At 46.3% G+C, this 14,378-nt stretch overlaps 1 protein-coding gene across 4 annotated transcripts in view; it reads right to left on the bottom strand.

Moving 5' to 3' along the window:
* lnx1 (ligand of numb-protein X 1) overlaps nt 1-14,378 on the bottom strand; it is a 77,286-nt gene that overhangs the window by 45,872 nt on the left and 17,036 nt on the right. Inside the window, exon 1 of one of the 4 annotated variants that reach the window (XM_035737201.2) lies at nt 14,252-14,378. This exon is cut by the window's right edge and continues 544 nt beyond it. The exons of the other annotated variants lie outside the window; for them this stretch is intronic. Coding sequence (XP_035593094.1) covers nt 14,252-14,343 — 92 coding nt within the window. The 5' untranslated portion in view covers nt 14,344-14,378. The remainder of the gene's footprint in view (nt 1-14,251) is intronic. 4 annotated transcript variants of the gene reach the window in all.

The following is a 14,378-nucleotide window of genomic DNA, read 5'->3' as shown; positions in this document are numbered from 1 at the left end:
ACAAGATCAAACTAAAGCTCCTTGCTTTGTCACAAGATCAAACTAAAGCTCCTTGCTTTGTCACAAGATCAAACTAAAGCTCCTTGCTTTGTCACAAGATCAAACTAAAGCTCCTTGCTTTGTCACAAGATCAAACTAAAGCTCCTTGCTTTGTCACAAGATCAAACTAAAGCTCCTTGCTTTGTCACAAGATCAAACTAAAGCTCCTTGCTTTGTCACAAGATCAAACTAAAGCTCCTTGCTTTGTCACAAGATCAAACTAAAGCTCCTTGCTTTGTCACAAGATCAAACTAAAGCTCCTTGCTTTGTCACAAGATCAAACTAAAGCTCCTTGCTTTGTCACAAGATCAAACTAAAGCTCCTTGCTTTGTCACAAGATCAAACTAAAGCTCCTTGCTTTGTCACAAGATCAAACTAAAGCTCCTTGCTTTGTCACAAGATCAAACTAAAGCTCCTTGCTTTGTCACAAGATCAAACTAAAGCTCCTTGCTTTGTCACCAGATCAAACTAAAGCTCCTTGCTTTGTCACAAGATCAAACTAAAGCTCCTTGCTTTGTCACAAGATCAAACTAAAGCTCCTTGCTTTGTCACAAGATCAAACTAAAGCTCCTTGCTTTGTCACAAGATCAAACTAAAGCTCCTTGCTTTGTCACAAGATCAAACTAAAGCTCCTTGCTTTGTCACAAGATCAAACTAAAGCTCCTTGCTTTGTCACAAGATCAAACTAAAGCTCCTTGCTTTGGCGAAAAAGCCTCTGGATTAAGAAACTCTAAATCTCACTAATCTTACAAAAAGAAGAGGAGAAAAAACCTTCTTCTTCTCCTTCTCGCTCTCTGTCTGATAAAAACGTATCCTCCCTCTGAGCTCCTCTTGATGTCTGCTCCAAAAGTAAAACTCTTGACAGCAAACTGTCTGCATGTCAGACAGAGCTTTTGGCTAAGACACGTCACAGAGGAACACTCACAACCCACTGGGTACAGACGTCATTTCAATGTCTAGTTTTGATTTAATTTTGGATAGGTTGTCAACTAACGTGAATTCAAAGTGAAATCAACAAAACATTTCACCATGTCAATGGATTTAGGTTAATACAAATGCAAAATTCCCTTAAATTGCTGACTTTTTCAAATCCATTCAGTTTTCCACATTTGTTTTGAAACGGTATGGAAACAATGTAGATTGAAGCAAGTTTTGCCCAATGGGTTTAAACTGTTTGATGAAATAAAACGCAGCTCTTCCTTTCTTTGCCTCAGCCTCTCCACATGCACACATACACCACAGGAGGTTGGTGGCACCTTAAAGGGGGAGGACGGCTCATGGTAATGGCTGGAGTGGAATAAGTAGAAAGGTATCAAATACACCAAATACATGGTTTGATGCCATTCCATTTGCTCCGTTCCAGCCGTTATTATGAGCCATCCTCCCCTCAGCAGCCTCCACTGATGTACGCACACACACACACACTCACAGGCTCACAGTCCGCTGAGGCATGACATGGGGAGGGAAATTGTTCATTAATTCAATCCATATTGACAAAGGCCTGGAGAAAAGAGGAGAACATCTGTGTTCACTAGCTCCTTAATTAGATCAATTTATCAATTATAAAACCTTGCTTTATTTTGGGAAGATCATATATGTAGGGAGGGATGGTGGGAGGGAAGGTTGGAGAGAATGAATGATGAACTGAAAAAACTTGAATTAGTAGGCGTGCTGTTGTGTTGATTGGATTGTGTTGCTTTTTCTCAGAGGAAATGTCAGCTATAGGGTGTGACTCAACGACAAAGCACTTCAGGTCCCGAGAGGAACACGTCCGGGCCCAATATCACAGGCTCCCCCCACGCACAAAATCCGGCTACTGTAAGTCTGGTTTGGCAGGATTGGTTCACCTGTGTTGATGATCTAAAAGAAAACCCTCCCAGCCCTGAGTCAATGAGGTCATCTTCCTCCAACTTCATGAGCTCTGAATCAGGCCTTTTCTCCAATCAATACCAGAGTCAAATCATCAGCCAATGCCATGACCTGACATGATCAGCTAGGAAGGACGTTGATGCAGCAGTCATTGCATGAGTGTCGCGTTTCAACCAACCCGAGAGTCTTTCTCTCTGTCCTCTGTACTCCTCTCTCCCTCATCTCCTATTCCTCCATCCTGTTCTCAATTTTGTACACTCTCCCTCCATCCTTTATGCTCTATCCTACTCTCTCTCTCCCTCCACCTCTTTAACTCTCTCTCTCTCTGTCAGATTTATTCTCTCCTCCTCGGTTTGGGAGCGTAGCTGGCTCTGAGATCGCTACAATCACGGCAGCTCCACTACATAAAAAGGCTTTGCTGGAGAAGCCTATCTCAATAGTGCAATGTGCACACCAAACGTTGTATTTCATGCAAATTCCAGCAAACGTCAGTGCTTCAGTCAGTGTAAGCATATAAGGCAAAAACCATGGCAGCTAAGAATGACTGCAGTGGGAATTGTGCATGTATCATTCTTTCCAGCACCTATGTCTGTGTTAATTGATGTGAAGAAAAACACAATTAGCTATAAGGGGAGGTATGTGGAGGTTGTGGAGATATGCGGAGGTATGTGGAGGTTGTTATACGTGTGTGTATGTGTGAGCACTTCGCATGCGTGTTTGAACGTGAACGTAAGAACCTTCAATGTTAAAAGTCACGGACAGCCTAAGGCTCCAGATGACTTGTAGGTGAATTCTTCATCTGTCCTATTCACTGTGACATTAGAGGCCTGTGTGTGTGTGGGTGTATAGTTATATGTACGGGAGTCATGCAGTATGCACAGTGGGGCAAAAAAGTATTTAGTCAGCCACTAATTGTGCAAGTTCTCCCACTTAAAAAGATGAGAGAGGCCTGTAATTTTCATCATAGGTACACTTCAACTATGACAGACAAAGTGAGAAAAAAAATCCAGAAAATTACATTGTAGGATTTTTAATGAATTTATTTGCAAATTATGGTTGAAAATAAGTATTTGGTCACGTACAAACAAGCAAGATTTCTGGCTCTAACAGACCTGTAACTTCTTATTTAAGAGGCTCCTCTGGCTCCTCTGTCCTCCACTCAATACCTGTATTAATGGCACCTGTTTGAACTTTTTATCAGTATAAAAGACACGCAACCTCAAACAGTCACACTCCAAACTCCACTATGGCCAAGACCAAAGAGCTGTCAAAGGACACCAGAAACAAAATTGTAGATCTGCACCAGGCTGGGAAGACTGAATCTGCAATAGGTAAGCAGCTTGGTTTGAAGAAATCAACCGTGGGAGCAATTATTAGGAAATGGAAGACATACAAGACCACTGATAATCTTCCTCGATCTGGGGCTCCACGCAAGATCTCACCCCGTGGGGTCAAAATGATCACAAGAACGGTGAGCAAAAATCTCAGAACCACACGGGGGGACCTAGTGAATGACCTGCAGAGAGCTGGGACCAAAGTAACAAAGCCTACCATCAGTAACACACTACGCCGCCAGGGACTCAAATCCTGCAGTGCCAGACGTGTCCCCCTGCTTAAGCCAGTACATGTCCAGGCCCGTCTGAAGTTTGCTAGAGAGCATTTGGATGATCCAGAAGAAGATTGGGAAAATGTCATATGGTCAGATGAAATCAAAATATAACTTTTTGGTAAAAACTCAACTCGTCGTGTTTGGAGGACAAAGAATGCTGAGTTGCTGAGTTACCTACTGTGAAGCATGGGGGTGGAAACATCATGCTTTGGGGCTGTTTTTCTGCAAAGGGACCAGGACGAATGATCCGTGTAAAGGAAAGAATGAATGGGGCCATGAATCGTGAGATTTTGAGTGAAAACCTCCTTCCATCAGCAAGGACATTGAAGATTAAACGTGGCTGGGTCTTTCAGCATGACAATGATCCCAAACACACCGCCCGGGCAACGAAGGAGTGGCTTCGTAAGAAGCATTTCAAGGTCCTGGAGTGGCCTAGCGAGTCTCCAGATCTCAACCCCATAGAAAATCTTTGGAGGGAGTTGAAAGTCTGTGTTGCCCAGCAACAGCCCCAAAACATCACTGCTCTTGAGGAGATCTGCATGGAGGAATGGGCCAAAATACCAGCAACAGTGTGTGAAAACCTTGTGAAGACTTACAGAAAACGTTTGACTTCTGTCATTGCCAACAAAGGGTATATAACAAAGTATTGAGATACACTTTTGCTATTGACCAAATACTTATTTTCCACCATAATTTGCAAATAAATACATTAAAAATCCTACAATGTCATTTTCTGGATTTTTTTCTCTCATTTTGTCTGTCATAGTTGAAGTGTACCTATGATGAACATTACAGGCCTCTCTCATCTTTTCAAGTTGGAGAACTTGCACAATTGGTGGCTGACGAAATAATTTTTTTGCCCCACTGTATGTATGCTAGTCCAGTATATATGAACAATAGATTGTAATCTCCTATTAACTTCAATTTATGTTGTATTTTTGTTTGTGGTTGGCCTACTTTCCCCTCATATGCTACTAATACAGCGCCAGAGTAGCCTAGCACGCAAAACATTTCACATATCTGGCATTTTGTCAGTATGTGCAACACTGTGTTTCAGTGTGTGTGTGTGTGTGTGTACATTATTATCCTGGGTATACAACAACACTCCTATATAAACCTCTGTTAAGTGCATCCCATGGGTCCTGTGTGCTCTTTCTGCTGGTATCCCATAGTGCTCAATGCGCCTCTCCTCTCTACGGTCTCGTTTCTCACATGGTCACATGGTCTGAGGGTGGTGGTGGGGGTGGGGGTATTGCTCTCGGACCCATGCCTACACCAGCCTGTTCAAGGTTGGTCAGCCTGTCCAAACAAGGCAACTATCCCTGCAGCGCCATACCGTAGTTACGCTGGGCACTGGTCCCTAGTCCCTGGTGGTGTCCCTGTTTGTTTCCCGGTCCACACAACGTGCTGCAACAAGCTCTCACAGTCTCATTCATGTTTTCATAAAACACATTTTGAAGTTGTTCCAAACATCACATTTTGAAGTGTTTAAGATTATGTTTAGGCATTAATGCCAATTTTTTAAGGTTAGGGTTAAGTTCAGGCATGAACTCCGAACGGTCAAGGTAAATTATAAGATTTGGGAAAGGCTTTAAACAGAAATCTCAAAAAACGACTTTCTATTGCTGGATTTGAACATGCAACCTTTGACACCAGATGCTTACACCAATCGCCCCTTCCACAGCAACCTCACCAAACAGAAACCTACCCGAAGGTAACAACGCTCACTGTTACCCCTAGTGGCCGGTTTCCATGTCATCTCCCGACGTCCTCAGGCATGGATGGATGTTGAATACTGACTTGTATCAGGGGTGACCTGGCTGTACGTACCACGGTGCTGCTGGGTGACGGGACACACTGATACAAGCAGACCAAAGACACACTGATACAGGCAGACCAAAGGCACACTGATACAGGCAGACCAAAGACACACTGATACAGGCAGACCAAAGGCACACTGATACAGGCAGACCAAAGACACACTGATACAGGCAGACCAAAGACACACTGATACAGGCAGACCAAAGACACACTGATACAGGCAGACCAAAGACACACTGATACAGGCAGACCAAAGACACACTGATACAGGCAGACCAAAGACACACTGATACAGGCAGACCAAAGACACACTGATACAGGCAGACCAAAGACACACTGATACAGGCAGACCAAAGACACACTAATACAGACAGACCAAAGACACACTGATACAGGCAGACCAAAGACACACTGATACAGGCAGACCAAAGGCACACTGATACAGGCAGACCAAAGACACACTGATACAGGCAGACCAAAGACACACTGATACAGGCAGACCAAAGACACACTGATACAGGCAGACCAAAGACACACTGAAACAGGCAGACCAAAGACACACTGATACAGGCAGACCAAAGACACACTGAAACAGGCAGACCAAAGACACACTGATACAGGCAGACCAAAGGCACACTGAAACAGGCAGACCAAAGACACACTGATACAGGCAGACCAAAGGCACACTGAAACAGGCAGACCAAAGGCACACTGAAACAGGCAGACCAAAGACACACTGAAACAGGCAGACCAAAGGACTATTCAACAGGATAGTATGAATGCCTTGTTATTCTTCAGTACGTGTCATTATTTTACGGTACGGCTAGGCAGTAGAATACTACAGTACTAAAGTATGGTATACATGTACAAACAAACACATGTTCTGCAAACCTCTCCTTGTCCCAGTCTGTAATCCCCACATGGTTTAAGATGACCACCATCATTTCTGCTCTCAAGAACTCTTAAGGTTTCATGCCACAATGACTACCTCCCTGTAGCACTCACATCCGTAATCATGGAGTGATTTGAAAGGCTGGTTATGGCACACATCAACTCCATCATCCCAGACACCATAGACCCACTCCAATTGGCATACCGCCACAACAGATCGATAAACAGATCCACTCCACACTGCCCTCACCCACCCAGATAAGAGGAATATCTATGTGAGAATGCTGTTCAATCATTACAGCTCAGTGTTCAGCTCAACACCATTGTCCCCTCCAAGATTTTTACCAAGCTTAGTACCCTGGGGCTGAACACATCCCTCTGCAACTGGATCCTGGACTGCTTGATGGATAAACCCCCAGGTAGTAAGGGTAGGCAGCATCACCTCCGCCACGCTCACCCTTAACACGGGGGCCCCACAGCGGTGTGTGCTTTCCTCCCTCCTGTGCTCCCTGTTCACCCACGACTGCATGGCCACGAATGACTCCAAAACCATCATCAAGTTTGCTGACGACATGAATTTGGTAGGCCTGATCACTGGCGACGATGAGACAGGGTGCAAGGAGGCGGTGTGGTGCTGGGACATCTCCCTCAACGTCAGTATGACCAAGGAGCTGATTGTGGATTACAGGAAACGGGGGGTGGCAAGCAGACCCCCATCCACATCGACAGGCTGCAGTGGAGCTTCAAGTTCCTCGCGGTCACAAAAAAAATTGAAATGGTCCACACACAAGCACAGTTGTGAAGAAAGCACAACAGACTCTCTTCTCCCTCAGGAGGTTGAAAAGGTTTGTCATGGGCCCTCAAATCTTCAAAGAGTTCTACAGCTGCACCACTGAGAGCACATTGACAGGGTGCATCACCGTTTGGTATAGAAACAGCACCGCCCTCGATCGCATAACGCTACAGAGGATGTTGCAGACAGCCCAGTACATCACTGGGGCAGAGCTCCCTGCCATCCAGGACCTCTATATCAGGCGGTGTGAAAGGAAGGACCGGAAAAACATGATAGACTTTAGCCACCCAAGTCATAGACTGTTCGCTCTGCTTCCGCACGGCAAGCGGTACCAGTGCATCAAGTCAGACACCAACAGGCTCCGGAACAGCTTCAATCCCCAAGCCATAAGACTGCTTAATATCTAACAGAATGGCTACGTGGACTAGTTGACCCTTCTATTTGATTTATATTTTTACACTGTCTCTATGCACACTCACAGGACTCTACACACTCACAGGACTCTACACACTCACAGGACTCTACACACTCACAGGACTCTACACACTCACAGGACTCTACACACTCACAGGACTCTACACACTCACAGGACTCTACACACTCACAGGACTCTACACACTCACAGGACTCTACACACTCACGCACACTGACACTCCAACACACACATAACATGCACACACATGTATACTGACTTTACACACACGCACATACACTTACTCACATCAAATCAAATCAAATGTTATTAGTCACAAATACAAATACAACAGGTGTAGACTTTACAGTGAAATGCTTACTTACAAGCCCCTAACAGCTTAAAAATATGAATAAGAATAAAAAATAAAAGTAAGTAAGCAAGTAATTAAAGAGCAGCAGTAAAATAACAATAGCGAGCCTATATATACAGGGGTTACTGGCACAGAATCAATGTGCAGGGGAACCGGTTAGTCAAGGTAATTGAGGTAATATGTACATGTAGGTAGAGTTATTAAAGTGACTATGCATAGATAATAACAGAGAATAGCAGCAACGTAAAAGGGGGGGGGGGCTGTGTAAATAGTCTGAGTAGCCATTTGACTAGATGTTCAGGAGTCTTATGGCTTAGGGGTAGAAGCTATTTAGAAGCCCCTTGGACCTAGACTTGGCGCTCTGGTACTGCTTGTCGTGCGGTACCAGAGAGAACAGTCTATGACTAGGGTGGCTGGAGACTGTGATCATTTTTGGGCCTTCCTCTGACACCGCCTGGTATAGAGGTCCTGTATGGCAGGAAGCTTGGCCCCGGTGATGTACTGGGCCATACACACTACCCTCTGTAGTGCCTTGCGGTCGGAGGCCGAGCAGTTGCCATACCATGCAGTGATGCAACCAGTCAGGATGCTCTCAATGATGCAGCTGTAGAACATTTTGGAGTCGTTCCTGGCCGTGTAGTCATGAGTGAACAGGGAGTCCAGGAGAGATGGCATCATCTGTTAATCTGTTGGGGCGGTATGCAAATTGGAGTGGGCCTTTCCATAACCAGCCTTTCAAAGCACTTCATGGCAACAGACGTGAGTACTACGGGTCGATAGTCAGGTTACCTTTGTGTTCTTGGGAACAGGGACTATGGTGGTCTGCTTAAAACATGTTGGTATTACAGACTCGGACAGGGAGAGGTTGAAAATGTCAGTGAAGACTCTTGCCAGTTGTTCAGTGCATGCTCGCAGTACACGTCCTGGTAATCCGTCTGGCCCGGCGGCCTTGTGAATGTTGACCTGTTTGAAGGTCTTATTCACATCGGCTGCGGAGAGCGTGATCAAACAGTCATCCGGAACAGCTAGTGCTCTCATGCATGTTTTTACCCCTATGCATATCTGCCTTTGTCACTCCAGTCGCTCTGCACATTGTAAATATGATATTGGAACTGAACCTCTACATAGCTTCTTACTTTCTCGTGTTCTTCTTATTTCTTATTTCTATATCTTGAAGTGTTTTTGTTCTACCTTATGTTATTTTTAGTTCTACATTGATATTGATGGCTGCATTGTTGGGTTTGATAACTGATTGCTGCATTATTGGGTTTGATGACTGATTGCTGCATTGTTGGGTTTAGAGCTTGCAAGAAAGGCATTTCATACTTGGGCACGTGACATTAACACTTGAAACTTGAAAGTGCTGACTTGCATACAAACTGCATCTCTCGAACCTCACAATCTCCATCGCCTCCCCCATGTCCTCCAAGCGTGTGACCCGCGGGCCTTGCTCAACATGTCTGCATGAATACAGTGAAATTAGTTAGAGGAGAAGACTTTCAAAGTCACAAAGACGACCCTCTGCTCTCTTCCTCTCATGAATAAATTATTATGTAAATAATTAATCACTGCTTTTGTGTGTGTTTCTTGTGCACATGGGCCCGGTGATAATGTATGCCTGTGTGTGTATATGTATGTATGTGTGTGTGCCTCTGTGTGCATGTGTGCGTGCGTACATGCAGTACACTGTATCTCTCTTAAAGTGTGTCCTTTAAGGGGGGTGCCTCCACACACCACAGTTGTCTTTTCATCCATATATACCGCATGTTCTTATGGTAAGGTGTGAATAGCTAAAGAAAATGTGTTTTGCGCATGCTACGTGAGCACCATTCACTAACAGTCTCCGCAGGGAAAGTTAAGAATATAAGCATAAGAAGTCTAGTAGGATAAGAAGTTGCCTGTTGGCTTGATGTTAACCATAGCCTGTCACTCTGCCCTCCACTCCTCTGCTCTCCTCTGCCTCCAGCTTGATAGACGTGCTGAGATGAAGAGCTGCAGAGAAATGATTCATATTTAATCCCAGCAAAAGTCTAATTAGGGAAGCCAGCCCTCCACCCTGCCACTGGGCTGAGATGGACCAGGATGGTAGTCGACTAGCATGGGTAGTCGGGGTACTGTATGTCTTTGACTGGGGATGGGTTGGACCTGGAATCAACAAATGCCTCTTATCGTTCAGATCCCTTGCTCTGTGGCCGGGTGGCGGGCTGATCCCATTAGGATGTGTCCGTGCGGAAAGCGTCTGGGACGCCACAGCTCTCTACGTCGAGCTTTGGAGATTCAGGCTGAAAGGACGGAAGCTAAGTCAATCATAGCGTTTAAGACAAGTCAGCCCAGGCCCCAGAAATGAACGCAGATTAATCATTAATGTTCTATAGCACTGCACTGTGATTATCAGGGGAGTAGAGGGCGTGTGTGCTGGGTGAGAGGTGAGACATCTGTGTGCTGGGTGAGAGGTGAGACATCTGTGTGCTGGGTGAGAGGTGAGACATCTGTGTGCTGGGTGAGAGGTGAGACATCTGTGTGCTGGGTGAGAGGCGTGGCAGAGTGTGTGCTGGGTGAGAGGTGAGACATCTGTGTGCTGGGTGAGAGGTGAGACATCTGTGTGCTGGGTGAGAGGTGAGACATCTGTGTGCTGGGTGAGAGGTGAGACATCTGTGTGCTGGGTGAGAGGTGAGACATCTGTGTGCTGGGTGAGAGATCTGTGTGCTGGGTGAGAGGTGAGACATCTGTGTGCTGGGTGAGAGGTGAGACATCTGTGTGCGTGGCAGAGTGTGTGCTGGGTGAGAGGTGAGACATCTGTGTGCTGGGTGAGAGGTGAGACATCTGTGTGCGTGGCAGCGTGTGTGCTGGGTGAGAGGTGAGACATCTGTGTGCTGGGTGAGAGGTGAGACATCTGTGTGCGTGGCAGAGTGTGTGCTGGGTGAGAGGTGAGACATCTGTGTGCTGGGTGAGAGGTGAGACATCTGTGTGCGTGGCAGCGTGTGTGCTGGGTGAGAGGTGAGACATCTGTGTGCTGGGTGAGAGGTGAGACATCTGTGTGCGTGGCAGAGTGTGTGCTGGGTGAGAGGTGAGAAATCTGTGTGCTGGGTGAGAGGTGAGACATCTGTGTGCATGGCAGCGTGTGTGCGTGGCAGCGTGTGCCCGTGGCAGCGTGTGTGCGTGGCAGCGTGTGTGCGTGGCAGCGTGTGTGTGTGGCAGCGTGTGTTATGGAAAAAGAGAGTGGATTATGTGTACGTTTGCAAAAGGGGTGGTAAGTGGATACAGTGTTTATGTATTGTGTGTGTGTGTGTGTGTGTGTACTGCATGTACAGGGACACATGGGGATAAATGACATACAGGTGCTCTTGTGTGTATGCCAGTGCTGCGCTGGTTGTTGCTGAAGGAGGATAAAGGGGTAACTCTATTCCAGATTTAATTACGGAGCAACTCTCTCTCTCTCTCTCTCTCTCTCTCTCTCTCTCTCTCTCTCTCTCTCTCTCTCTCTCTCTCTCTCTCTCTCTCTCTCTCTCTCTCTCTCTCTCTCTATCTATCTCTCTCCCCTGCTTGTGCTGTGTATACTATGTGTGTGTGAGTGTGCAAGATAACATTTATGCAGGAATCTACCCACACACTCAGACACACTGACAATCTCACACAAACACACATACATATGCATACGCACACACACACACACACACATAACACGCACATTTAAATGTTCATATTTTTAACTCTGCATCATTGGGAAAGAGCAACTGTGCATGAGACAAATACAATATAATTTGATTTTACAATATATTACAATATGATTTCTCTCATAGAATGAAATCCCTTTTGTGGGAAACAGGGAAATGCAGCACGACAACTGAGACACAGAGAAAAGCGAGAGGTTGAGAGAGATGAGATGATGGTCAGACAGAGGGAGGCTCCTGTCAGCGCACTGGATAAAGATGAATGGTGTGCCACTGCTCTCCAGCCAGCCAGAAAAACACCATGTCCGCTCTTGTTTTCCCTCTCTATCATGCCACAATCAGCAAAAGCCCCGTCACAGAGACAGCACTGCGCACAGACACACAGAAACACACACACAAACACACTCACAGAAACACACACATGAGGAGAGGAGAGAAAGCACTCGTGGTATTTACAAACAATCATTCATTGCAATGACCCACATACTGAGTGTGCTCCCAATGAGCCCCTCAGTCTCCCATTGCTAAGGCAGCCATACGCATGGATAGACAGATGGAAGTGACCTTATCCCCTTCTGTCTCCTCTTATTTCCCCTGCTCTCTCTCCTCTCCTCTGCCCTTCTACTTCTATTCCCTGCTTTCTATTTCCATTCTCCTCTCCTCCTTTACTGTCCCCTCCTCTCCCTCACCTCTTTCGCTTTTCCCTTCCCTTCTCTCCTCCTATCCTCTTTTTTTTACCTCTCTTCCCCCCCCCTCTCTCTCTAGCCATCTCTCTCGCTCTCTCTCTAGCCATCTCTCTCTCTCTCTCTCTAGCCATCTCTCTCGCTCTCTCTCTAGCCATCTCTCTCGCTCTCTCTCTAGCCATCTCTCTCTCTCTCTAGCCATCTCTCTCTCTCTCTCTCTAGCCATCTCTCTCTCTCTCTAGCCATCTCTCTCTCTCTAGCCATCTCTCTCGCTCTCTCTCTAGCCATCTCTCTCGCTCTCTCTCTAGCCATCTCTCTCTCTCTCTAGCCATCTCTCTCGCTCTCTCTCTAGCCATCTCTCTCACTCTCCCTCTAGCCATCTCTCTCTCTCTCTAGCCATCACTCTCTCTCTCTCTCTAGCCATCTCTCTCTCTCTCTCTAACCATCTCTCTCTCTCTCTAGCCATCACTCTCGCTCTCTCTCTAGCCATCTCTCTCTCTGTCTAGCCATCTCTCTCCCTCTCTTTCTCCCTCTCTCTCCCTCCCCTCTCCCCTCCCCCCTATCTCTCTAGGTTTCATGGCTGTCCAATATGGGATATGCGTGTCTGCAGGAGCTACAGCTCCACTCGATAAAGGATCCTCATAATGGAACGGGAGGATTTGTAAAAGCTTTGCATTGTTCCCTGTATTCATACAGCATAATGGGACATTTCCGTCAGACTGGCGGGGACTGGAGAGGACAGAAGGATCCCAGCTTATAGATCTGTGAGCAGCAGGCTTCAAATGAGTCGACTGAATATAACCAATATCACTGACAGGGACACATACAAAGGACCACTATAGACACACTTAGAAACACACAGACAGAAATGTGTTTCACCAATAAGATTCAGCTGCACGGCCCACACCTCCACACACCACACAAACCTATAATTAAAACGAACAGTCGCTGTGCAGACACAATACGTGTTTAGGCTACTTCAGGGAGGATGGTGTCTATTTTCAAAAAATGAGAATCTGAGTCAAGGGAACGAAGGAGGCGAGATCGTCACCTGCTCCTCGGTATGAGGAGTACAGCTGGCTGGATGAGACGGTTGTTGCCATGGTGTCAAAGTGTTTCATATGAACTATGACTGACTGAATGAATGGTCTCTGGGAGTGCTTTCTTCCCCCAGAGGGTGTTGTTTGTCGTTATCGTCTTTATCTGTGTATCTATCTTTCTGAATCATTGTGGCGGCGGTGAATGTCTGTGTTGTTGTGTTGTTTGTAGCGATGGCTGTGTTCTCTGTGTGGATATAGCGAGTGTTTGCTCTTTGTTTTGCCTGGAGTGCTCCTCATGAATATGGCCATTCACACAGTGAACAGGTAGAATGAAGCAGGAATCAAACGGGCACCCAGGTATTGAAAGGTATGTACTCCACATGTAAAAACCTCACAAACAACTCAATAACGCACACATACAGAGACAATCAAAGTGTTTAGCAACAGGCATGCAGAGGTACACATTTCATTACTGATCAATAGACAGCACACACACACACACACACACACAAACACACACACACACACACACACACACACACACACACACACACACACACACACACACACACACACACACACACACACACACACACACACACACACACACACACACACACACACACACACACACACACACACACACACACACACATCCTGCAGTCCTGATGAGAGTGCTGCCATGCTGCAGTGCTACCCTGGAACATCCAAACAGACCTTGTCTGCACAAACCTCTATATCTGTCATGTCAACCGCATCCTGCTGCCACGGCAACCAATGGCCACTACCCAAGTCAATAACCCCACAAATGGCCATAGCGCCGTACACTCTCTTTGTAGTCAGATTAAAAGAACACACACAGACACATGCGTGCAAACGCGCACACACACAGGCATACACAAACGCATGTACGCTCACACACAGACGCACAGACACACACACACTACAAGGCTGTATGGGCCGTTGGTGAAGGGGAGTGATGGGGTGATGTTATGGAAGTGAATGGATGCAGCAGGTCTATGCTGAGTGGGACAGTGGTACAGTACTCACAGCTCAGAGTAGAGGATGTGCAGGTTGCCCACATTGTCAGTGTAGTTGGCTGGGCTGAGCCAGGGTAGAACCAGCAGCAGTAGAGCTTTCATGGTTGATACACAGTCAGCTCTCTCTCGCTCTATTT

This window comes from Oncorhynchus keta, chromosome 26 (assembly GCF_023373465.1).
Source record: "Oncorhynchus keta strain PuntledgeMale-10-30-2019 chromosome 26, Oket_V2, whole genome shotgun sequence".
NCBI lineage: Eukaryota > Metazoa > Chordata > Actinopteri > Salmoniformes > Salmonidae > Oncorhynchus > Oncorhynchus keta.
The sequence above is the reverse complement of the archived record's forward strand: the minus strand, read 5'-3'. Positions and strand labels throughout refer to the sequence as shown.